The sequence below is a fragment of the Balaenoptera musculus genome, chromosome 13 (genome assembly GCF_009873245.2).
Source record: "Balaenoptera musculus isolate JJ_BM4_2016_0621 chromosome 13, mBalMus1.pri.v3, whole genome shotgun sequence".
Lineage (NCBI taxonomy): Eukaryota > Metazoa > Chordata > Mammalia > Artiodactyla > Balaenopteridae > Balaenoptera > Balaenoptera musculus.
In genome coordinates, this window is record NC_045797.1 from 45,127,610 (window position 1) to 45,153,305 (window position 25,696).

Consider the following 25,696-nt stretch of genomic DNA (forward strand, 5'->3'; position numbering starts at 1 on the left):
TAAGAGCTATCAGTCAGTGAGAAAATAATTAATGTATGGAGAAATTTAATTTTGTATAGCATGGTTAACCATTAAACTTTCTGCGAACCTGGTGTAGTGACTCATCCATCTTGAGGCCACAGACCCTTTGAGAATCTGATGAAATCTCTATTAAGAAACTGCAGAAGAGCATTTACACAATTTGTTTACAAATATCAGGGAAAATCCCCACCCCAGTTCCCTTACCACTCTCTTCACCTCCCCAGGCTTAGGATCTTGGCTCTAATGGAAGTGATTGTCTTCTATAGGTTCGAGAAATGGCTGCTACCACCTTAAGTGGTCTGTTACAGTGTAACTTCCTTACCATGGACAGTCCTATGCAGATTCATTTTGAGCAACTTTGCAAAACAAAACTACCGAAGAAAAGGAAACGAGGCCCTGGTTTTGTAGGAGATACGAATACGATTCCTTCTGCAGGTAACAAGACTGGTGGAAAACACCGTTTGGGAATTAACCAGGCTTAACTCAACAAATATTTATCGAATGCTTGTATGTGCCTAGGTCTATGCTAGGTACCGGGAATGGCTGACCCTGCTTTTGAGAAGCTTTGCATATAGAAGGCAAGACCTGGGGTGTAAAGGCTGAAATTGATAGAGGTACAAAGGAATGTGTACATGGCTGCATACAACTATTGTAGTAAATCAAGCCTGTACCCACCCACCTGAAATCTCTTTATAAGGAGAGGTATCCAGAATTAGTTATTTTGGAGGATCTAAAGTATTTGTTTTTAGAATTTATAACTTATGTGTAAATGTACTAAGAGAAAAAACTAAGTAAACAAAACAAGGCTTGCTTTCATTTGGAGAGAGGAAAATCATTACTTCACTAGGCATTTGATAGAGGGTGAGAACACTCATTATTCTACAGGAGCTTCCACTCTAATTGAGCATGAAGGTAAACAAGAGAATGAGATCTGATGACTGTGTCATGTTTAAAGAGAAATTTAAATGTGATTGCAAAGAAGCGTCTGATCTTGCCACTGTTAACTACAAATAGTCACAAGAATAATGGAAAACATAGATAATTAGTAAGTGGAAAGCTGACTGAATTTGCAGAAAATGCTTGGAATATGAGGCTCTTAAGTGCTGATTATAGCAAGGTTTTAGTTTTGTTTTTCATTTTATTGATATATAGTTGATTTACAGTGTTGTGTTAATTTCTGTACAGCATAGTGACTCAGTTATACATATATACATTCTCTTTCATGTTCTTTCCCGTTATGGTTTGTCGCAGGATACTGAGTATAGTTCCCTGTGCTCTGCAGTAGGACCTTGCCATTTATCCATCTTGTATTTAATAGTTTGCCTCTGCTGACCCCACACTCCCAGTCCTTCCCGCCTACCCCTGCGCCCCGCTACCACAAGTCTGTTCTCTGTGTCTGCCAGGGTTTTGATTATGTCATATAGTTACCTAATAGCAATTTCCAATAAAATACCAATATATATTCTAGTTTTTTTGCTTGAAAACTGTGTTTTTAATAATTAAGTACCAAAGTAGTTTTAGGTTTTTGTTATAACCAAATGGCATTGTTTATGACTACTCCAGATTCCCTTTTTCTTAATTTCAACTCCCTATCCACAACGTTTCATGGACACACATATAATAGACTTACAAACACATACACGCACACATCTCTATTAAAAAACAATGAGAATTTGAAAGCACTTTAATGTAACTTCTTTCACTAAAAACGAAGAATAGAGACCCTGTAGAATACAGACACATAGCAGTTCTGTTTTGTGGAATACACACATTGCACATTCACGGTGTGTTTACCTAATGAATTGATGCATTCTGTAGGAGGTAGTCACATCCAGAAAAGTGGGATCTAATTTTGACTGGCGATTTTTTTAGGATCAGGGATTGCACTGTCACATATGATATGAATTGATCAGAAGAAGCCATTACTATGTTAGTTTTACCAAATACATGACACATTTCTGGACCTAAATATAATTATGCTGTCATTGAGGGACGGCTATAGGATGTTTTTAGTTTAGCCTTAAAATCATGTTTTTGATATGTGTGCATACAGAGTCATATTTAAGTGCAGAAATTCAAACATTGGAAACAACTAGCGTGATCGAAAACTAATTTATTTCACTGTAGCAAGTGCAATAGAGTCCTGTAAATATTTGCACGTATATTGCTGTTTTCTTTGCAGAGTTGGTCAAACGCCATGCCGGGGTGCTGGGACTTGGTGCATGTGTTCTTTCTAGTCCTTACGATGTTCCCACCTGGATGCCCCAGCTCCTTATGAATCTCAGTGCACATCTGAATGATCCTCAGCCTATTGAGGTAAAATTCTCCCTTGTTAGTTTCTTTGCACATATATTATCAGTGATATTTTGTAAGAAACCATTGATACTAATCTATATACTGTGGATCTTCTGCTTTGATAAAGCTACTACTCCTACCTCTGCCAGAGCCGAGTTACTCATCAATAATTATTAAAATCTTGCAGAGACCCTGCTGCCTGTATATTTGAGATCTTTTGGTAGCAAGGAAATTACCATAGCTTCTGTCCCTCCGAGTCCAGTGGAAGTAAGGTATTGTCAGTGTTGTCAGAATAAATTTTATGCTTCTATTTCACTAGCATTTTATATCTAGGAAGTATCTAACTGGGAGCTAATATTAAACAGGAAAAGTGACGGTATTATTTAGCGAACACCTGTGTTCCTACATTAAACAACTTGGAAGAGCAATGACTTTGTCCTTTTCACTTTGATAAATAGATGTAAGTATATATTGAAGCTGGTTTAATAATGTGGTGCGAGTTCTGGTCGCTTGTCCTAAATTGCAGCTAGTACTAATTCTAAAGAAGTAAGCTTGGTGGCTTTTTGAAGTAAGATTGGTTTATTGGTTTTGTAGCTCTTGGTGAAGTGTAAGATCTGAAGTCTAGAAGGATTGTTATTTAGCTGAAGGTATCCTAAATATAACCCCAGAGAGGTTAAAATAAAATGTATGTGGGTTGCCTACTCTACAGATGACTGTAAAAAAGACCTTATCCAATTTCCGAAGGACGCACCATGACAACTGGCAAGAACACAAACAGCAATTCACTGATGACCAGCTGCTTGTTCTGACCGATCTCCTCGTGTCACCCTGCTATTATGCATAGAAAGGTGAGGCAGCAAAGTTTAAAGAAATCTGACATCCTCAAAGGTCATTGGTTTGATGACTGAGAAGCGGGTATTCCTAAGTTTTTTCTTTCATGACTTTTACTATGGCCAGTGGAAGTAAGTTCCCAGAGAATTTTATCCTTTCTTCTCTGCTTTAGGTATTAAGCAGAGAATTGATGTGACTGCTTTTGGGCCTTTATACATGAGTGGTTTTATGGTTAGATAAAAGAAAAGAGATCTTACTCTTAATTGCCTCCTGAGTGGGTCCTGGCCATTTTGGGTTGTCGTAGGGATTTTAGGTTCTACAGTTGTGAAAACATTTCATCTGGATTCTTAAGTATTTATCATCCATTCTGTATTAAAGAGGGAGGACCCAGAAACCTTTCTACTGAGATAGGGTGAATGAAGATTTCATTTACTGGGCTCTTAGAGTTGGATGTCCTGTTGTCTAACTGAAATTTTTTTCCTCCTTGATACAGATGAGTAGTCCTCACTTCGAGCTCTTTTCATCAAAAATTCCAGATCCTCAGGTACCATCTGTGGTGGCTTTCTGCAGGTTTTAAAACTCTGCCTCTGTTGAGCTCTCATCATTTTGGTGGTTTCTGTGTTTGGTCTCATTAGTCTGCGTTCCACAGGTTCTCAGCTGCCATTTGATTTCCTAACTTGTCCAGAAGTATTTCCGGAATATTAATCACTTTTTCTTTGAGGCATCAGACAAAGCCATAATGTCTCAGGCTAGAAATAATTACCCAATATGATCATGGCATCCAAGACCAGACAGAGTCTAGGAACTCATTACGAAACAGTTTACTTGGAATAGAGAAGGCCCATCTGTAATACAGATCCTGTCATTTCATTCATCTCAAATTATTTTGAATTCTTTCCGAATGGCTGTTGGGTTTAGATGGTAGTAGGCCTGTGGGCCACAAATCTGAAGCCTGGAGAGCCATGAAGAGGGAAGGAAACGAGGGCAAGTCTTGAACCCAGCCAAGGACCTGATGGATTGCTCGACCAAGACACAGAAGTGAAGTCTGTGTCCACGTGTTTCCCACAGACTGGAGTTTTTGGTGCTGAATAGAAGAGCAGTTGCTGAAAAACTAGGGGTTTGGTGAATAAATTTTTGATTGATATGTATGTATACAATGTGTGATTTTGCAAATAAACAGCAACAACAATAAAAACCCTGACTGGTTGGTTTTTACCTGTATTCTTTGCAAATATTGTTTGACCCTCTTTGAAAACTGTTACACTTGACTAATAGAAGTCTGCTGTGTTTGTGGAAATTCTGTAATTTTTTTTCTCTTTTTAATTTTTTTTTCCTTTTCCTTTTTTTTTTTTTTTTTGCCTGCAGAATCGTTGAGACTAATAAGTCTTAATATTTATTTGACTTGTTTAATAAATGTTACATAGATGTAAAAGACTGTATAAACTGTAGAGATAGCATTGGCAAGACTTTGTACAGATGCAACCTCTTACACAACACCATTGTGTAATTAATTTGTAAAGATACACATATAGCTCTTTATTATAGTGATTTTTTTGGCTTTTGTACCAATTGAATGCCATTTTTTGTGTGTTTTTAAATTATTTTCTTTATCTTTTCATGTTACAAAAGCTGAGGTGTGGGTTTTTTGAGTTTATTTATCGTTAGAATGTCTGAACTTTTATGTAACTTTTTGTGCGCATCTCTAAATGCGAACACCACATGTTTGCCTATGACCAGTTTATAGAAGGCAAGGTATTTTCTAGGTTCAAGTAATTCACAAGTTGGTGAATGTCATCTTGCAGCCCGCCCTGTACAGTCTTCCTTAAAGGAACACTACGGTATATTTTTTAGTATCTACTTGCTGAATGACTCGATACAGACCTAAGCACAGCAGAGGTCCTGGTACAGTATTTAAGTGTCAGCATACACAGGCGTAATCCCTGTATAGTGTAGTGCCAAACTGATTATTTCAATTGTGTAACTAGTTTAAAACGCAATAAATGGATTGTTTTTAACACCTGGCTTTTGTCTTCATTACAAGGAGAAGACAGTTCTGTAGCCAGTGACCCTCATGGATTCCTTTTGCATTCATAGATCTGGATCCGTAAATTCATGCCCTCTGACCAGAGTGAATTATCTAGATCAGACCTGTCCAGCACACTAGGTCATAGCCATGTGTGACTATTTACATTTAAATTAAATAAAAAATTCCTCAGTCTCAATAGCCACATTTCAAGTGCTCATTAGCCACTTTTGGCTAGTGGTTACCCTGTTAAATAGGCAGGTGAATGTTTTCATCATCACAGAAAGTTCTCTTGGACAACACTGGTCTAGATGATTGATTCTCAAATTGATGGGCCTAGAATGTGAATTTTAGTTCATGCTCCCAGCTCATGATATTGATGCCTGGTCCTGAAACCACAGTTTGAGCAGTGAGGTTTTATGTTGTATTGACCACTCCAATTTTTCCTAGCCAAGCTGTATGAAAATACAATGCCATAGGTGAGGTTCCTAAAGTGGGGAATTTAAAAAATATAAGATACTGGGCACCCACTGTGTTTCTCAGTCAGAATTTCTGTGGTTGGGACTCAGGCATCAACGTCTTTTAAAAGCTTTAAAAGTCTTTTAAAAGCTCCATAAATGCTTCAGTTATGCAGCCAGGATTGAGAACCACTGGTGACGACTCCTAAGGCCCACTCTAGGCCTAAAAGCAGGGCACCTTAATCACATGTCCAGTGTGATTCTGATACCAGGCTTAGAAGTTGCTTATTACTTTGATACCCTACCTGGTTATATTGTGAATTATTTAATTCCTAAATTTTCTATCGGTGGCCTCAAGAATGAAAAGGAGGAGGGAGAGAAAAGGGATGGATGGCCACCATTGTCTTAAGTTCTTAAATGGATGTTGCATTCAAAAGAATGGAGAAGATAGCAGGAACAGTGTTAAGGGAAGGCAAGTATTAAGGGTTTGGGGGATGGTGTGTGTAGGCAGACCAGTGTTTAGACGTCACTGCTGATTGGGCCTGGAAGACTGAGTTAAGGCAGGTTTCGGGTGGGGATGGGCAGTGGGTGAGTGGTAGGAAGTAAGGGGAGGAGAAAGCTTGTATCTTTAATGTTGTATGAGCCAATAAATAATTTTTAGTTTCTGAATGAATCCTTTAAAAAAGAAAGAATTTGCAAATTGTGTTTCAAAATTTGGGAGGAAAATTTACCTACCTATTTTCTTAATGTTAGTGATTAGTAATGTGGCCAGAGAGAACCAGTGAGGAATTTTGTCTTACTGGAAAAATAACTTTCTACAGACTTTGTAGTTATTTTTGCAGCCAAGGGCCATTTGTCTCGTTACTGTCACTCTTTTGAGTATTCCCTCATTGTTGAACATCAAGGTTTTCAGTTTTCTCTACTACAGATCACACTGCAGCGAACATTTTCATCCCTTCATACTTAAAACTTGTTTGTTTTATTCAGGTATTTCCTTAGGATAAATTCCAAGGAGTGAGATTTTTAGGACATGAATCTAAACATTTTAATGGCTCTGATGTTCTTTCCTCAAAGTGCATGTGTCAATTTGCATTGTCAATGATAGTGTGTATTAGAATGCTGGTTTCCCTGCCAGTTGATAGCCTATTCATATCTTAACATACTTAGTCAGCCCTGCTTGTTTATTTGTAGATTTCCACTTTGTGACTACTAAACCAGCGTTCTTTCCAATTTGACACACTGCTGGTACGTTTTGTAGACATGATCATAGTAGCTTTCGTCTTGTTGATTGTGCTTACTAGTTCTGGAACTTTGATGGTTCCAGATTTCCTCTTCTAGCTCTCTAGAATCCTTTACAACTTGTGAATTTTTTTTGTTTGTTTTTTTGAAGTTATTTCTAAATTCTGATAGCATAGTCAACCCCTGGACTGGGTATCTACCTCATAAATTATCCAGCCCTCTTGACTTTCTCTTGATGAAAACAGAGTGGTGTGGGTGGCTGATAAAAATATATGCGTAAATCCAATTATTTGGTACTTGTTGGCGCTGAACTGTTCTGTTTTAGAAGATAAACTATGGGCCAAAATAGGTGTTTCAATAGCAGTGTCCTAAGTACTTCACTTGAATGGAACTTTCTGGTTTTCTGGCACTCGGTGAAGGAAAGAACATTAAAATAGCACTCTGTGTTTCCAAGTGGTACCCTCTGAGAAGGTCAGAAAAGTAGTAAGATCCTAGTTACCCAGGTTGGGACACTGAAGTAGTAAAGAGTTTAACTGGCTTTCTTTTGTCCCCAGAGTAACAAACATACTTGGGAATGCTACTTGATAACTCTTGAGACTAAAACCCACTTTTATGAGTTCATTATTTTGGACATACTGTGCACTTTAGAATGAGAGGCTGGTAAATTTTTTGGTTTGTGTCCTTGCTTACTAAAATTAGCTGCATACATTGCACCATTGCTTTTCAAGATGATTTACATTGAACACAGCATTGAGTAACGTCGATGATTTCTTGGCTTGGTTATTTCATTTGCATGGGTAGTTTCTTTGCTCTTTGCATTTGTTTCCTAGTAGTTATGCCCTTTGCTGAGTTCCCTCAATAAATTCATTAATACTTTCAGAGAGCTGAGAGGAGAAAAAATTACGTTATAGTTGGTTTGATTTAAAGTCTGTTGCAATGACTTGATTTACAGATTCTGTGTCTCAAAGTACCAAACTGGACGACAACGCCAGTTTAATCTAGGAGAAAAAGTATTAGCTACAGCGTAGAGAGGAGCTAGGAAGGCGGACTCGGAAGCGCCAGGAATGGGGAGAGGTGGGCGGCATGCCGACCAGAAGCCTGGGAAGCCCCCAGATCCCGCCAAGACCGACGTGAAGCCTGGCCACGCCTCGCTGTCCACGGTCTCCACCCTCTAAGGGCCAAGGCCCCCACGGGTCGCGCTGTGTCCGTCGGTGCCCCCACCTTTGCCCTCCTGTCCACCCAGTCCGCTCCCTCTCTTCCTCGGTGCGTCAGCTCGTAACAGCCTCGGGGAGCCGCCACTACCCGAGCGGCAAAACGGCGCGCCTGAGACCTCGCGCGGCGCGGAGGACGGAGGTCGGGGCGGCGGGAGCGGTCGGGCCCCGGGGCAACGGGAGGCCCGCGAGTCGTCGAGGGCGCGGGGGCAGGCGGGGCGCCGAGCCGGAGTGTCCGGCCTGGGGGTGGGAGGCGGCGCCCTCGGCGTCTCCGTGCCTGCGCCTCCGCGCCCCGGCTTGCCGCGGCTCCCGGGATGCGCGGCGGCGGCGGCGGCGATGGCGATGATGCCTCCAGCCCTGCATCCTCCCGGGCGGCGGGCGGAGCTGGGGTCCGGGCTGCGATATGGAGGAGGAGTGGCGGCGCTGCGGCCACCGGGCAGGTGAGAGGCCACGGGCCCCTGGAGGAGGACGACCCCGCGGGGACCGGGAGGGCCGGGCCCCGAGTAGCCGCCGGGTGAGCGAGGAGGCGGCCGCACAGGTCCAGGCCCGGCCGCCGTGCACCTGCGCTCCTGGCGCGGCCTGCGGGGAAGCCATCTCGCGCCTGCCCTGCCGGCTCCCCGGCTCCGCGGGGCCCGTGGAACCCCTCCCCCACCGCCCATGCCCTGCCCGAGCCCTCCTCACCTCACCAACCCTCTGCTGCATCTTTTACAAGCTTCGCTGGACTGACCTAGGCCCTCCTTACCATAACCTTCCCCAGCCAGGGGAGCCCCTACCCATCTCAAGTCCCTGGTCTGGGTCGCCATGCCCTCCCAGAAGTCTCCCACTTCATCCTCACGCTGGGGGTGCTCCACGGCCTCCCCGCTCCCTCACCCACTGACACACCCGACCCTATCAGCTGCTCTGGGCTTCAAACGGTAGTTCCACTGGGGAGAGAGAGCATGGCCTCTGAAATCAGAGAAATCTGGCTTGAATCTTAGTGACCTTGGACAAGTCATCTAACTTCCCTGCCGTTTTCCTGATCAATACAAATACAGTGGGAATAATAATAAGAATAGTACAGAACCTTGTTTTCTTGTGAGGGTTGGTTAGACTGAAAATGCCTGCCCTCGAGGAACTGAGGATATAATGAGAAAACAAGAGTTGGAAGATTCCAGGTCATGAGTTGACTTGTAAAAGCTCATGTAAAATGTTTTAATATGTACTAAAATATGAAGACAGCACACTAGATTATCAGAAGCTCTTCACACACATTCCTAATGAGAAATCATTGCTGTACAATAAGTTTTCACTTACTATTTCTTGCTTACTAGTTACTTTAGGCTCTCTCCTTCTTAGTTGTAATAAGATGCATATGATATGAATTCATTCCTTCTTATTGTGCTTACTATGTTTTCTTCTTAAGACTGGTGTTCCAACTTAAAATTTCTCTGATTTTATTACTTTAATTACATCTTATTCCAGAACTTGTTTATAGTCCCAGAGATAAAGAGTAACTTGTATGCTTGCATTGAAAAGAATGTTGGTAACCTTTATTTAATATTTAGGAGTAGCAAATAGGTGTTCATTTACCGCTCCCCTCCCCCAAATAACTGAGTTTTATAGTTCTGCTATCATAACTTTTCCCCAAATTGTCATCTCAGCTTCCTCTTTCTTAAAGTCTCAGAAGTTAGTCCTAAGACCTGGGTTTACTTTCCCTCTATTTCCTTACTGCTTCTAAAGTTTCTCTGCCAAAACCTTTACTTCTGTTCTTCTGCTTTTTCTCCCTTTTCTCTTCCCAGCCTCTGATTCCTTCCTTTTTTTTCTAATTATCCAAAATCAGAATGATTTATAGTTACTTTATACCAGAACCATAATTTTTCAACCTTGCCAAAAAGGTACATGGAAGTATGTGTGTGTGTGTGTGTGTGTGTGTGTGTGTGTATGTCTGTATTCAAATTTTGGGCTCCAGGAACTTTGATTTGGGAAGGGATTGCAGTACCTACTTTGTAGGATTATAATGAGAATGAAATAAAGTTTGATAACCTATGTAAAGCTTCTAGTAGAAGTGCCTGGCATATAATAACCACCCAGTAAATTATAGCTGCTGTAACTGTCTTCTGACCTGGGACTCCCTGCCTTGATTGCTTTGCTATTCTGTTTAGCTTGGTGGTGGAGTGCTGCCTTTAGAGAGTAACTGCTTAGGTTCAAATCCATGCTGTACCCCTTTAAGATAGGTGCTCTCTCTCTGACTCAGTTTCCTCATCCGTAAAATAGAGATAAGTTATACTATCTCAGGGTTGTTTTGACGATTCAATATATTAATAGTGTGGAGCACTGAGAACAGTGCCTGGCACATCACAAGCACTTAGTAAAGTGAACATACTAATGATAAGACTGATCATTATATTCCTGACCCAGAATTCTACTTTATTTTTTAATGTATTGAAAAAATTTAAGTTTATTGAAGCAATTGTAATTGGAGAGAAAGTGGAAGTTGCCCCTCAACTCCTCCAAATCCTTTTTTTTTCCTTCTGCCTCTTATCCTTGACTAATGTTGGTGCCTCATCATTCCATTTTCCCCTTTCCAAATTTCTCCCAGCCTGGGGTCTTCATAACTTCCATCATCCGCTTCTTTTTTATTACCCACTTACTCGATATTTTTCTTAGCATCCTAATTCCAGACTCTTCATCATTCTAATTTCCCCAAGCCAAATTTCCGCTTCTCTCTTCGGGGTCAGGGGAATTTGCTATAAACAGTAGTATCACCTTTCTGCTCTTCTTGCTTCCACAAATTGGATTTTCTCTTCTACTTCTTTTGTCATCAGTTAACCCCAATCCCCCAGTTAACAATTAAAAAATTAACAGTAAAAGGTGTTTTTTTTTTTTTTTTCACTACACAGGTATCAAAAAGGGTTCAGAAACAGGCACAGTCTTTAAGTGAAAATAATAAGCTATCCATTATTATTATTTTTTAATTCTAATCATCAAGAAACAAAAGGTCAAGATTAATTTTTCTCTTTTATATAAGGAAAGTACAGAAAAGTTGGTCCTACTTCCCAGTGGAGAAATTCATTATATTGTTAGGATCTGCACTTTTGACCATTGAGAATGTAGAAGAGGTTATCTTCTTCCTTCATGAAGGACACCAGTTAGTTTTATGGATCTCGCCAGGACTGAAATTTGTCTGATACTCACTGGCACAGCTGTACCTATTATTGAATGCTGGGCGACTTCTGTATTGCGTGGTCCATAGCTCCTGCTTGGAGGCCCCAGTAATCCCTCACTAACCAGGCCCCTTCCTCTGTACCCCATGATTCAGCAACTAAAGGGTTAACCCTAGGACAGCTGGAGGCCTCTGGGACTCAGCTTGAGCTGGTGGTTAAATATTCTGAACATCACCCCTGGACCTCCCCAATACCACTGGTTATTCCTAAAATACTGGATTAAAGCAAGTTATTTTTGGTTGCCAAGAGCATTGCACCAGTCTCCAAGGAACAACTTAAGCTGTACCACTGGAAGCATCTTTGGGAGCAGGGTGGGCACCAGGCCACACAGGGCTTTGGGATTTGGGACAACAGAACATTGTGTGAGTGTATTTTAAATCTCATTGCAAAATGGAAAAAAAATGTTAAGAAAGTAAAGGACCAAGAAGAAAAAGAAGTTGTTCTTTAAAAGTAGAGGCTGTGTCTTATTCATCTTTGTACCCACAGTACCTAGCGTAAAGCTGGCGGAGAGTATGCACACGGTAGATACAAACTGGGTGAATGCATGCATGAATGGGTGCATGCCTCCTGCTTCTTCATGAGGATATTCCTGCTGGGATAATGATAACTCACATTTATACAGAGTTTGCAAAGTGGTGCTTTGCACCTTTTAAATCTCAAATATAATTCTGACACCCTTCATTACTTCCATTTTGTCCCTCTCAAATATAGTCCTACACAAAGTTCTTTCCCAAAGGAGAGTGTGGAGTTGGCCAAGAAATCACAAAGAGGGAGAAGGAAATATAAATAATGGAAAATAAAGGGTTCTTCCTAGGAAAAGAAGTCATATTTGTTAGTGATGTGTGGGAGTTATGTAAAAGGCCACAGTATATACTTCAAAAGTAGCCTCTTGCTTATACGTCAAGCACAGCACGTGCTGTTTCTTGTCTCAGTCCTGCTGCAAAGACCTACTCCCCTTCTCCCAGCCTGTCTGTCCCCCACTCCCTGCCCCTCACCTTTCACCCAACTAGCTCCTCCTTATCGAGAGCTGCTTCAGCCTCCACCCCGGGCTGGATTCTGTCCCCCTTCTTTTCCTTCCACAGTGTGCTGCCATCAGCTGATTTGCCACATTTGGCTGTAATTACATAGGTTGATCTCCTCCAACTAGATTGTGATCTCTTTTGTGGAGAGGTCATGTTCTCGTGTCTTCAGTGTCTGGCACTGCAGAGTTTCTGAAGGTAACATCTGCACACCCATCCTTCAATCACAATCTCAAGGGGTGAGGCCCAGGAATCTGTTTTTTGTTTAACCCACTCTCCAGATGATGCTTAAACTAGTTTGAAAACCACTGTGTCATAAAACCTGAAATCAGCTGGATGAATGTATTTTGAGGTCTTTGTGTCTTTCCTCTGTGGGGCTTTGCAAGGAGAAATGCTTTCTAGGCACTGGGTCAGAGCTGAAAAAGTCTAGTGCTTTTGTAAAAGATCATGAGGTCACTCTTCTTTCTCCATTAATTCCTTTCTGTTTCTGGGTATGCATTTTTGTGCGCAGGCTTTTCTGCCTTGGGCCTCTTTTGTCAAATGTCGCTCATCTGTGAGTTGAGGCCCTGACTCCCTTCACACAGAAGGAAGTCGTCTCTCTCTGAAGATGAACTCAACGGACCTCCCTCAGGATGACCCCAACACTACCCTGCTACATGTGCCTCACTCCCAGGGAGGAAACAGCACTGCTCTCCAGGAAGACCTCCAGGATCTCATCCACACGGCCACCTTGGCGAGCTGTACCTTTCTGCTCGCAATCATCTTCTGCCTGGGCTCTTACGGCAACTTCATTGTCTTCTTGTCCTTCTTTGATCCGGCCTTCAGGAAATTCAGAACCAACTTTGATTTCATGGTCCTGAACCTGTCCTTCTGTGACCTCTTCATCTGTGGCGTGACGGCCCCCATGTTCACCTTTGTGTTGTTCTTCAGTTCAGCCAGCGGCATACCGGATGCTTTCTGCTTCACCTTCCACCTCACCAGCTCCGGCTTCATCATCATGTCCCTCAAGACAGTGGCGGTGATTGCCCTGCACCGGCTCTGCATGGTGTTGGGGAAGCAGCCAAACCGCACGGCCTCCTTTCTCTGCACCTTGCTCCTCACTCTGCTCCTCTGGGCCACCAGTTTCACCCTCGCCACCTTGGCCACCCTGAAAACCAGCAACTCCCACCTCTGCCTTCCCATGTCCAGTCTGATTGCCAGAGAAGGGAAAGCCATCCTGTCTCTCTATGTGGTCGACTTCACCTTTTGTGTTGCTGTGGTCTCTGTGTCTTACATCATGATTGCTCAGACCCTGCGGAAAAATGCTCAGGTCAGAAAGTGCCCCCCTGTGATCACAGTTGATGCTTCCAGACCACAGCCTTTCATGGGGGCCCCTGTGAAGGGAGGTGGAGAACCCATCCAGTGTACCATGCCAGCTCTGTACAGGAACCAGAATTACAACAAACTGCAGCACGTTCAGACCCACGGATACACCAAGAGTCCCAACCAGCTGCCAACCCCTGCGGCCAGCCGGCTCCAGCTGGTGTCGGCTGTCAATCTCTCCACGGCTAAGGATTCCAAGGCGGTGGTCACCTGTGTGATCATTGTGCTGTCGGTCCTGGTGTGCTGCCTTCCACTGGGAATCTCCTTGGTGCAGGTGGTTCTGTCCAGCAGTGGGAGCTTCATCCTTTACCAGTTCGAACTGTTTGGTTTTACGCTTGTATTTTTCAAATCAGGATTAAACCCTTTTATATATTCTCGGAACAGTGCAGGGCTGAGAAGGAAAGTGCTGTGGTGTCTGCAGTACATAGGCCTGGGTTTTTTCTGCTGCAAACAGAAGACTCGACTTCGAGCCATGGGAAAGGGAAACCTCGAAGTCAACAGAAACAAATCCTCCCATCATGAAACAAACTCTGCCTACATGTTGTCTCCAAAGCCCCAGAAGAAATTTGTGGACCAGGCCTGTGGCCCAAGTCATTCGAAGGAAAGTGTGGTCAGTCCCAAGATGTCTGCTGGACATCAACACTATGGTCAGAGCAGCTCAACCCCCATCAACACTCGGATTGAGCCGTACTACAGTATCTATAACAGCAGCCCGTCCCAGGAAGAGAGCATCCCACATAACTTACAGCCAGTAAATTCTTTTGGATTTGCCAATTCATATATTGCCATGCATTATCACACCACTAATGATTTAATGCAAGAGTATGATAGCACTTCAGCCAAGCAGATTCCAGTCCCCTCTGTTTAGAGTCATGGAGGCTGGAGAATCTTATATGTTTTTGTTTCTGATACTAGTTGATTTTTTAAAATTCTGTGAGACCAGAGGTACATCAAAACTTAAAGACCTAGACAGTTGACACTAATGACTTCCTTTTGTCTGAAGTATTAGCATCTATTGGTTTGCTTTGCAGTTTCTTGACATTTTAAGAGTTGATGTAAAAGTTTATTATTTTACACCTGACCTGTGCTTCCAATCTTTTGTACTAAACTTTTAAATAGACGCCAGGGAATGATCATGCTACTGTATTAAAAGCAGGGAATGAACAGATTATGGTCATTTGAGTCAATGTTATGGTTCTTTGAAGTAAGTATGAGCTGGAATTTTTAAAGAATGTGAAGGTGTCATCTTTACTGTGGCATTATTTTTATTAACTGAATTATAAATTTTGACTCTTTGAAGTGTTGAATTGGGATCAATATACTTTTTTGGTTGCAGGCTTACTGGAATAAATAATACATTGTTAAAGCAGAAACTCAGAAATGTATTATCTATATCTATTTTTACCAACAATACACAAGCATTAGTTACTTTCTTTCCATAAGACAGCCAACTAAGAATAGGGTATTAAGATTATTACCATTTCTAATTATAGACATTATTATTTTGTGTCAGCTGAGTAGCTGTAGAGTTCTTTTAAAAAGAAGTCTGTTTTTTCTTGCTAAAAATGAATTATTCTATTTCAGAATGATCTTACCCAGGAAACCTAGTGAGGAGGACTGCATATAGTAGAGGGGTGCTCTTCCTGGGGTAGGGGTAGTAGGCACTAACTGTGGTCATCTCATCAGGGTGCTGTTATGTGGGAAGCAGGCTAGACTGTTGTATGTAGACTCTTGTATGTACAAGAAGACATAAGGATGAGATGGGGGTGTTTCGATTTATGCTTTCCTTCTGTGTGAGAATGATTTGTTAACAACCTGACGAAGACTATCTAAGTAACTATTTAGAAAATTTTTTGGTCTTTGTTTATATATTACCATGGTAGAAAAATTCTTAAGATGATCTGTTTTCAAACTAATTGTGTTATTTCTCTCCCATGAATCTTAGACTGGAAATGGGCAATAAGGCAAAATAGACTAAGTATTTCTACACTTAAACTAATTTTGTTATATACTCTGTGATTCCTAGTGTAACAACTGTAAACTTATATTTTTATGTAAAAATGTTTTCATTATACAGTTGGCATTTGAACTCAATACAATTTTGGAACTATAACTTCTAAACAAGGTGAGCATCAAGATACAAAACCCATCTTTATAAATTGTTATATTCAGGAACTGTTATTGCAGATTGGAAGGTACTTTGTCCCTTGGATGAAAGGTGTTCAGTTTATAGCATCCTCTCCCATGCTGTTCCCAAATACAGAGGTCATGAGACACATGGAGAAGACAGCTGGTACTCAGCTATAACTCTGCTCAGTCTCATCTAATAACTCTTACCTTCCAGGATCAACCAGTCATTTCTATTTCCGAGGCTGAAGTATGAGATATGGATTTTATTTTGCTGTTAAATTCACCTTTTAGGACTCTCTCCCTTCTTTCCTTCTCTCTCTTTTGTCCTTTTATTTTTGCTATTAAATTTTATAACAGAAGAGAAAATATACACTCTTCTTTTTTTCCTTTGGTAATTGAATGCTATTTTTGGAAGTCACTATGACCTATTTCAACTGTGCTTTTATATTTTTAATACAACACTATTTTCATTTATTAATAATTCCATGAGGTAGGTTCGTATATTACCTCTTTTTAACAAAGAACTAAGAAATATAATATCCTCTCCCAAGATCATTTGAAGAATTGTGGCAAATTAGGAATGAAACTTTTGTCTAAATTCAGAACCTGGTATTTAAGTCAATAAGCCAAACAGCTTTATAAGTAATAACATTGTAATCAAGAAGCTATTTCATACTTTTTAAGGTATGAATCTCTTTTTTGGCCAGGCATTTCAAATGTGACTCAATAAAAGATTTTTTAAAAAGTAATTTCTACTTGTAAAACTAAAAATGACAGGTTTCCTTTGTGACCTCTGAGTCTGAGATGATTTGCCCCATCTTTGGGAGGTAAAAATCATAGCATAAAGAAAATAAGCACGTGCATATGAGGTGTTCAGTCTCTTTATGCTCATCAAGAAATTACTGATTTAACTTGCATGAAATACATAGCAGGCTAGATTCTTAGCCTTCCTGTATATTTATATCTCTGTATCTATGTCTATATGTAGATATATAGAGATACAGATACAGAGATAGATATATGTAACTTGTCTCTTCATAAGTTATATATGTCTATCTATATCTATGTCTATATGGAGATAAAGATATAAATAGACATATATAACTTTTCCATAAGGGCTAAAATGAGAACTTTTATAAAAGTAATGAGAATTCAGTTGAATATGACTAATTAGCAGGGTATATTAATTATTTCTCTTGATGCTTTACTGTGATGCAAATTGTTCTGATGTTAACCATTAGGTCAGATTTGTATTTCTGATGCTTTTAATGTTCTTTTAAACTAATGTTTGGAAAATAAAAATAATGAAAAACCTAACATTTCTGAACATCAGACTGCAATACTTTTACTTTCCTGTCAATCATTTAAAAACCATCGGAGAATAGCAGTGTTGAAACTCAGAGTTCTTTTCCTTAAAAGACAAAATAACTTGTTTGACCACATTGTGTAGCATGCATTTGTGCTCAGAATAATCAAGAATAATCAGTTCCAAAGGTTAATTATTTACTAAACTAAGTTTATCATCCAGCGGGAAAACTCCTGACTAAGCATTTCAAAAATTTCTTTAAAATGAAATGAATCTGGAAAAAGATACGGAATTCTGGATATTTCAGTTTATCAATCATGGTTTTAAGAATCAGAAAACATTAAGCAGAAAAGAACTGAATATCGGAAATCAGATGTCTTCTCAATCATTAAAAGGTCAAGGCTCTATGATGACACGTCTGCAGGAAAGATTCCAGAATAAACACTTCCAGTCTGACTAGCCAGCAGAGCTGCTTTTTCCGCTACAGCCAGGAAGGGAGGGAGTAAGGAGGCCTCCTTGGACCTTGGACTTCAAGGACACCTGTTGAAATAGACATCCAGAGAGATCAGGAAGCTGCCGCACTGCCACTACTTCTACAACTAACCCTCTTGACACCTCCAAAGCAAATGCTGAACATCAAAGCAGTGCCGCAGAAAAAAATTTGGCACCAGGCATTTAGTTGGCAGAACCCAATTTACATTTAAAACCCTAGTTTCTGTGAATCTGGAAAGTGTAGTTACACTAAAAAGGTAAACTAAAAGGAGGTTCAGAACAGATACGGAGTTCCAATCCACTCCGTCCACAATGGTCCATCTTTTTGGTGCTCAACATTTATAGCTGCTCCTTTAGCCATATTTCCAAAGAACACCAACTCTCCCATTTGAAATAATGCAACTTCTCTCATTTAAACAAAAACATGCCTCCTCTCCTCCAGAGAAAAGATGCAAAGTCCGATCAACTATTCTATTTCTCGGTGATGTTACTCTTCTGGTTCAGTCAAAAATCTCAACTTTATATTCTGTAACCTAAGGATGAAATTGTAAAGTTTACCACTGTATGGTCAGGCCACTTAAGATGACTGTTCTCTTGCTCTCTGTACATCCCCTGCCCAACCAGTGCCTGCTTCACCTGCACCCTATTCACATGACTGACCTTCCTGCGAACTTGCCCCAGCTGGTGATTGTTCTTATCAAAGGGGCAGTGAGAGGCGTGATAAGAGGCATGCCCCTCTATTGGTTTCCCTGGTAACTAATGAGCCCACCTGATGTCAATTCCCCTATAACTGGTAATTCCCCTCACAGGGAGCGAAGACTGCTGCCATGTCCTGCCCGTCGTCCACCACACACAGTGGGCTGTCGCTCCAGGACCCTGCTTCAGACGTGTAAGCTCCCCCATCCATTAAACCATTTGATATCGACCAGGGTTCTTGGCCTTCCCCAGTCAATAGAAATTGATAAGAGGCCAGTCAAGAAATTCAGGCAAGGCTTTATTGGGGCCTCTGTTGCAGCAGGAGGGTAGTGAAAACAAGTAACAAGTTCCCTTGCTCCCTCCCCAAGGTGGAGGGAGCTGGTTCCTTATATGGGGTGAGGGTAGGGATGTGTCCAGGGGTCGGGCCAGAGGGGTGGCTTAGGTGCTTTGCCCACCGCTTTGCTGGTATTGAGCGCTGGGGGCATGTGCAGTACCCTGCTTTTGCTCCCGACACCTTGTTTTTACTCCCAGCTCTTCAGAAGTGGCAGTTGGGGTTTTTTTGGTCTTTTTGTATCTTTTGTCTAGAATTTGCCCGAACTGTGCATGCACAGCAGCTTTTAGTCCCTTATAGTTTTCTTCTTATCAGTATTTTCTTGCTCTGGGAGACGTTAGTCCAGGCGCAAGCATTGCAGCACTGCAGCAAAGGGTCCCAGGTCCCAGCCTGTCTCACACTGATGTCTCTGTTGCTGACTCCAGGCTCTTTCTTCAGTCTGGAAGCTGGGCAAGCACAGGCCTTGTAGGCCTGTGGGGTGCAGCCCAACAACCACCAACAAACACATCTTATAGAAAGTAGCAGAGAAAACAGGGTAAGAACAAGAAATATGTTGAAATGTTTCATAAAGGAGAAAATATGGTGCTAGTATAGGCCTTACTTGCTTCTGATCAGGAAGTTGTGGTTGGTATTTTGTAACTTCCACTACTCCCTACTTCCTATCCCTTTGCCCTCCGCTAGCATATTGCATAGTCTGAGAAAATAAATAACTTTTATAAAATAGTGGAGAGAAGGAAATACTAAGAAAACAAAATTTAGGGAGTATAAAGCAGGATTACAGAAATAAAAACAGCAAGAAAATAAATGTAAATGCTTAATGTCATTTATAAAAGACAAAAATCCTTGAATTAGAAATATGTAAGGGACTTCCCTGGTGGCCCCGTGGTTAACACTCCGTGCTCCCAAAGCAGGGGGCCCAGGTTTGATCCCTGGTCAGGGAACTAGATCCCACATGTGTGCCACAACTAAGAGTTCACATGCCTCAACTAAGAGTTTGCATGCCACAACTAAGGAGCCCACAAGTTGCAACAAAGGAGCCCACCTGCTGCAACTAAGAACCGGTGCAACTAACTAAATAAATATTTTTAAAAAATGATATGCAGGGAATTCCCTGTCAGTCCAGTGGTTGGGACTGCACTTTCATTGCCAAAGACCCAGGTTCAGTCCCTTGTTGGGGAACTAGGATCCTACAAGCCGCACAGCGCCGCCAAAAAAAAAAAAAAAAAAAGATATGCAAAATTTGCTGCTTGGAATAGATAAACATAAGAAAAACTGATGTAAAAATTAAGAGGCAAAAGTAGATTAAGCTTACATGAAGAAAAAGGGAATGGCAACATTAATACTGGAGAAGAACCGAAAACAACACGACATTAAAGAAGAGAATATTGATAAAGAGAACACCCAAATAGTAAAGTAATAACAGTATTCATTCATTCAATGGATATTTATTGAATACTATGTGCCAGGAACTTGAGATACATTGGTGAACACAAGAGAGAAGTTTCTATTCCCATGACAATTATATTAGGCTAAGGAAGATAAACAGGTAAACAAATATGTAATTTTTATGTGGTGATATGTTCTATGAAGAAAAAACAGTAAAGGCAGAGAAAGTGTCAGGGATGTTAATTTTATACAGGGAAGTTAGAAACTATTTGGGACAATAATACAATTTACTACAGTATTATTTTCATTATCGTTTAGTTCTCAATATGCTCTAATTTCCATTATTATTTTTCTTTGGGTCCACAAATTATTTAGAAGTGATTCTCTTAATTTTCCAAAAATTATATTTCAATTATTGATTTTTTAACTTAATGACCTTGTGGCAAATGACATATATACGATTCCAACCCTTGAAAATTGAGATTTGCTTTATGCTCCCGTAGATGGACAGTTTATGTAAACGATCTGAGTATACTCGAAAAGAATGTGTATTTTTTTTTAAAGTATTTGTTTATTTATTTATGGCTGTGTTGGGTCTTCGTTTCTGCGCGAGGGCTTTCTCTAATTGTGGCAAGTGGGGGCCACTCTTCATCGAGGTGCGTGGGCCTCTCACTATCGTGGCCTCTCTTGTTGCGGAGCACAGGCTCCAGACGCGCAGGCTCAGTAATTGTGGCTCATGGGCCCAGCTGCTCCGCGGCACGTGGGATCTTCCCAGACCAGGGCTCGAACCCGTGTCCCCTGCATTGGCAGGCAGATTCTCAACCACTGCACTACCAGGGAAGCCCCGAATGTGTATTTTTTTTAAATAAATTTACTTATTTATTTTTGGCTGCGTTGGGTCTTCATTGCTATGCATGGGCTTTCTCTAGTTGCGGTGCGTGGGGTCTACTCTTCATTGTGGTGTGTGGGCTTCTCATTGCGGTGGCTTCTCTTGTTGCGGAGCAGGGGGTCTAGGCGCGCGAGCTTTAGTAGTTGTGGAGCGCGGGCTTCAGTAGTTGTGGCTCGCGGGCTCTGGAGCACAGGCTCAGTAGTTGTGGCGCACGGGCTTAGTTGCTCCGTGGCATGTGGGATCTTCCCGGACCAGGGATCGAACCCGTGTCCCCTGCATTGGCAGGCGGATTCTTAACCACTGCACCACCAGGGAAGTCCCAAGAATGTATACTTTTGTTGGGTAAAATGTTTTTTACAGGTCCATTAGTTCAAGCCTATTGATTGTGTAGTTCAAATCTATATTCTTACTGATTGTGTTTGTTTGTTTGATCCGGAGAGAGATGGCAGCAAAAGTGCTTATACACAGAGAGTAGACTGCTAGCATGTGGTGTGCATGGGTACCCTGCAGAATAGTTGATAAGAGGGAAGAGAGAACTTGTTACTTGCTGGGTTGTTAAAGTGGAGGTCAGTTAGGAGAGTTTCTATGGGAGTGTTATTTTTAAAATTCAATAAATAAGATTGTAGATATTACTCAAAATTCACTTCAGAACCTTATTACGATATAAGCATGCATTTGTACATAGTTGTAACCAGAATGTACATGTCTTACCTTCTATTTTTTTCTGTTGAAATGATCACATCATCAAACTTTTGAAGAGCAGATTCATTTTATGAATACTGTTGAAATTACTCACAAACCTATATCTGTTCAAGGAAAGTAATGTAGAGGAAAACTGCCTTCAGTCAACCTAGCAAATAAGAAAGAGAGCTGGGAATAGAGCGTTTCCTTACAGACTGTCCTTACAGAAGTTTTTTAAGGAGTCAAAACTGAATTGGCAACAAGGAATGTATCTCTGGGTGATAGGTTTAAATTTAGAGACTCATCTACTTGACCTAGAGAGTTATTCTAGACAAAAGAATTTGTCTTCTGCTTTAGGAATATTGTTAACCTCATTTGATTCACCACCCACTGTCCACTTTCGCCCCACAGCTCTGCTTCTTAGGTGATAAAAAAAGTGCTCCACTATACGCCCAATATGCATTCTACAAGTTTTGATTGTGAAAATGCACAAGTGCAGGTAATAACAACAACCATTTGGCTTACATGATGGTAAGATACACCAATTTCAGAGAGGTTACAACGTGAAAAAATGCTTATCTTAGAATTGGTGATATATGGTGTTTAGTATAAGCTAGGGGAAAACACAAAATTATGGTCCCTTGATAAATACTTTAAGGATCTTTCTTTGAAACTAAGATTTTAAATAGTTCCTTGGTTAGGAAATCTTTGCATCCAGAAGCAATGGCCTCATAAGATTCCAGGTGGGAATCCTTTTCTAAAGTGGGAAGGGGCAGTAATGAAAGGGCAGCATGAGGTCTCAAAAGAGTAAGGCACAGTAGCCTTCTCAAACAGCTCAGTTGTAGGGACCTGAAAATGAGCATCTATAAACTGGATCCCTTTTTCATGCTCAAGATACTTGCACCCCCATTTGAAGATCTCTACGCTAGGCCACCAGTAGCACTCCTGGGTGCTGGCAGGTTCAGGTTCCCACCAGATCTGACTTTGGGTTATGGCTCATTCTTGGGTAATTCTCCATAACCTAGCCAGGCCAGATTATGGAGGCTCCCCTTTCAAGGTCATCCTCTTCATTCAGTTTAGTGGCAATGATACATGGAAACTACAGTGGCACTTTTGACTCCCAGAGGTAGGCGTTTTCTCCCTTATTCACTTAAAGCAGTTGTTGTTTTTCTTCTTCATTACCGAAAGAGGTCTACGGTCCCGTAAAAGAGATTTGCTCTCACTGCCTCCCTACTGGAGTTGAAGAAGGAAGGCCGAGAGTCAGTGAAGACACCAGGTCTGTGGAATGGTGAGGAGAGGCAGGTAGGCGGTCAGGGAGAAAGGCTCACCTCCTCCAGGGATCCAGGCTTTAGAGAGGGCAGGCCTAGACTGAGCTTAGAACCACAGCCAAAGCAGGCAAGCTCCACCAGTGGGAGGACTCTGCCTCGGCAGGTGACTGGGGAATGTGCTTCAGTATGTACCAGTCAGCAACACCGGCCCAAGTGTGAAGTCTTCTTGAAGTGAGGGCTTGAAGCCAGATGGGGTAATTTTTGAGGGGATGGAGAAGGGAAAGGAGGACCAGAAAGATAGGAAAATAGCTCCCTACTTCCTCCCCCACCCCTAAATATGGATCTGTAAACTGAGAAGCAGGTGCTGGCAGTGATCACGATATTCAGTCTTTCAATACCACTTAAGTGCTAATGACACTCATTTTATCTCTCTAATCCTAACCCTCCCTGAACTCCATGCTGGTCTATCCAATTGCCTATTCAGCATCTCCACTTGGATGTCTAATAGACATGTACAAAACTGAACTCTTGATTCAAACCCGCTCCCCACAGACTTGTGCCTCCTGCTGTTTTATCATCTCAGTAAACAGCACCACAATGACCAGTGCACAGCTCAGTCAGGGCCCTTGATTCTTTTCTTTCTCTTGCATGCCACATCTAATTGATAGAGCAATCCTCAATTATCTTGAAAATATACTCTGAATCCAATTATTTCTCACCTCCTTCAACCCCATCCCTTCTAGCCCAGACCCCCACCATCTCTCACCTGGACTGTTAAACTAGCCTCATAACCATTCTCCCACATTCCAGTCTTTCTCTCCCACAGTCTCCTTCCTGTGTGTCTGTGACCCTTTTAAAGTAAATCATATTTGTCACTCTCTTGCTTAAAACTATCCAGCAGCTTTCCATCCCACTAGAACAAAATCTGAAGTCCTTGCTATGGCCTACATGGCCCTGATAATCTGGCCCCTGGTTTCCTCTTTGTCCTCATTTCCTTTCATGTGTACTCTACCTAATGTGCTTGGGCTACACAGCCTTTTTGGCTATTTCTCACACGCCTCCATTTTGTTCTCATGTCAGGGAATTAATTCCCCCAGGAATACTTCAGCCTGGAATGATCTTCCCCCAGGGCCTTTCCTAGTTTCCATATTCAACATAGCTCTCCACCCCATCACTATATATCCTTCTGCCATACTTTATTTTCTTCATGATTCTTATCATTACCCAACATTATGCTACTGTATTAGCCTGCTCGGGCTTCCATAACAAAATACCGCAGACTAACTGGCTTAAATAACAGAAATTAATTTTCTCACAATTATGGAGGCTAGAAGTTCAAGGTCAAAATGCCATCAGGATTGGTTTCCTGTGAGGTCTCTTTTCCTGGCTTGTGGAAGGCTGCCTTCTCATCGTGTCCTCATGTGGCCTCTTCTCTGTATGTGCATGGAGGGAGAAGTTTAGGGGGTCTCTGGTGTCTCTTCCCCTTCTAAGGACACCAGTCGTATCAGATTAGGGCCCCACCCTTGTGACCTAATTTAACCTCAATTCCCTCCTTAAATGCCTTATCTCCAGATACAGTCACATTGTGGGTTAGAACTTCAAACATGAATTTTGGGGGGTGGGGGGCACACTTCAGTTCATAATAGTTACATGTAATTGTTTACTGGCTGTCTCCATTAGAAAAAAGCTGTAAATAAGGCAAAGACTGTGTATTTTGATCAGCACTGTATCCCTAGTACCTATTAGTCCTTGGCCCTGGTGGGCTTCCAGTGATGACTGTAGAATAAATGAATCATATAATAAATGGCTGAATGGATAAAGCCTGAAAGTGATGTCCACCCAGATCTCTATCTGGCTGGCTTACAATTTCCCCATGTTTGTTACTTTTTGTATCCCTCTCTATATTCCCAGGATAATCATCAGCAGGACTCTAATGAAAGGGGATATGGGTCTTGATTTAGGAGGACTACAAAGCGTTTCTGTTTACTCAGGAGACCAGCTTTAAGGGCATCTTTTCCCAAGTGACCACCCTGGCTGCCCAGGAGCTGCCAGACAACCTGCATTCATTCTCATTCGAATTTCTTGGCTCATAATGCAGCCTGAGGACTCAGGATAAAAGCAAACTCTTCAGCAACCACAAAGGAGTTAAGGAGAAAAGGGGTAACTCGTTCTTGGAGGGACAGAAGGGACGATACCAGTTACTTTAAAGCAGATGACAATTTGAATAAAGGTGCAGATTTAGTGAAATTCTGCTTTCCATAAGAGATAGTTAACAGGCAATCTGTTTAGGTACAGTGCCTTTGAGATTAATTTTACCAAAGTAAAAATATCACTTTATTGTTTATGGACAAATTAGTGAATTTTCCCTCCTTTACCCCAATAAAGAGAGAATTCTGATTTAAAAAAAAAAAATACACTTAGCTGGTTCAGTTTGTTTCTCTGAGTTCCATTTCTGTGAAGGTTTGTTTTTTTGACACTTTTCCAAACCTTCAGCTGCTTGTAGCATGCTGATGAGTGGGAGATCTTTCAACTGTGGGAACCTTGATTTTCATGCAAAGACTGATGTTTTGCAAAATGTACCTTGTTCAGATGCCAGATAGGCCTTAAAAAGTAGAGCAAGTCACAAAGGGTGCTTTATGCCTGTCTTCTGGGGCCGCGGCACTAGGATAGGTTTTGTAACCTGTATAAATGCTTCAGGTTCAATACATTTCATTTCTGATGTTAGGAAGGGCTTATGAAAGTTTCTTGCTCATTTGCTTGGGTTTAGCAGCAATGTATGTCAAAGAAATTGTAAGAACTGATTTTATTAATATTACTCTGAGGAAAAATATGACTGGGAATTGTATTCTTCACAG

At 41.5% G+C, this 25,696-nt stretch overlaps 2 protein-coding genes across 4 annotated transcripts in view; both read left to right on the forward strand.

Annotated features, from left to right (window-relative positions):
* PSME4 (proteasome activator subunit 4) overlaps positions 1-5,162 on the forward strand; it is a 101,128-nt gene extending 95,966 nt beyond the window's left edge. The window contains exons 44-47 of one of the 2 annotated variants that reach the window (XM_036872623.1): positions 288-456; positions 2,204-2,337; positions 3,026-3,164; positions 3,641-5,162. In XM_036872623.1, coding sequence (XP_036728518.1) covers positions 288-456; positions 2,204-2,337; positions 3,026-3,160 — 438 coding nt within the window. In that variant the 3' untranslated portion in view covers positions 3,161-3,164; positions 3,641-5,162. The remainder of the gene's footprint in view (positions 1-287; positions 457-2,203; positions 2,338-3,025; positions 3,165-3,640) is intronic. The other variant, XR_005022342.1, reaches the window with a different exon arrangement.
* Positions 5,163-8,114: 2,952 nt separating this feature from the next.
* Positions 8,115-17,109, forward strand: GPR75 (G protein-coupled receptor 75). Of its 2 annotated transcripts, none has more exons than XM_036872310.1 (2): positions 8,115-8,220; positions 12,812-17,109. In XM_036872310.1, the coding sequence occupies exon 2, from the start codon at positions 12,908-12,910 to the stop codon at positions 14,528-14,530; it is 1,623 nt and encodes a 540-aa protein (XP_036728205.1). In that variant the 5' UTR covers positions 8,115-8,220; positions 12,812-12,907; the 3' UTR covers positions 14,531-17,109. The 2 variants fall into 2 exon arrangements, with proteins under 2 accessions (XP_036728205.1, XP_036728204.1); XM_036872309.1 differs by having other exon boundaries at positions 8,147-8,518.
* Positions 17,110-25,696: the final 8,587 nt, after the last annotated feature.

What these genes read in the sequence shown, in the direction of transcription:
- GPR75 (XM_036872310.1), top strand. Translation starts at nt 12,908, where the DNA reads ATGAACTCAACGGACCTCCCTCAGGATGACCCCAACACTACCCTGCTA.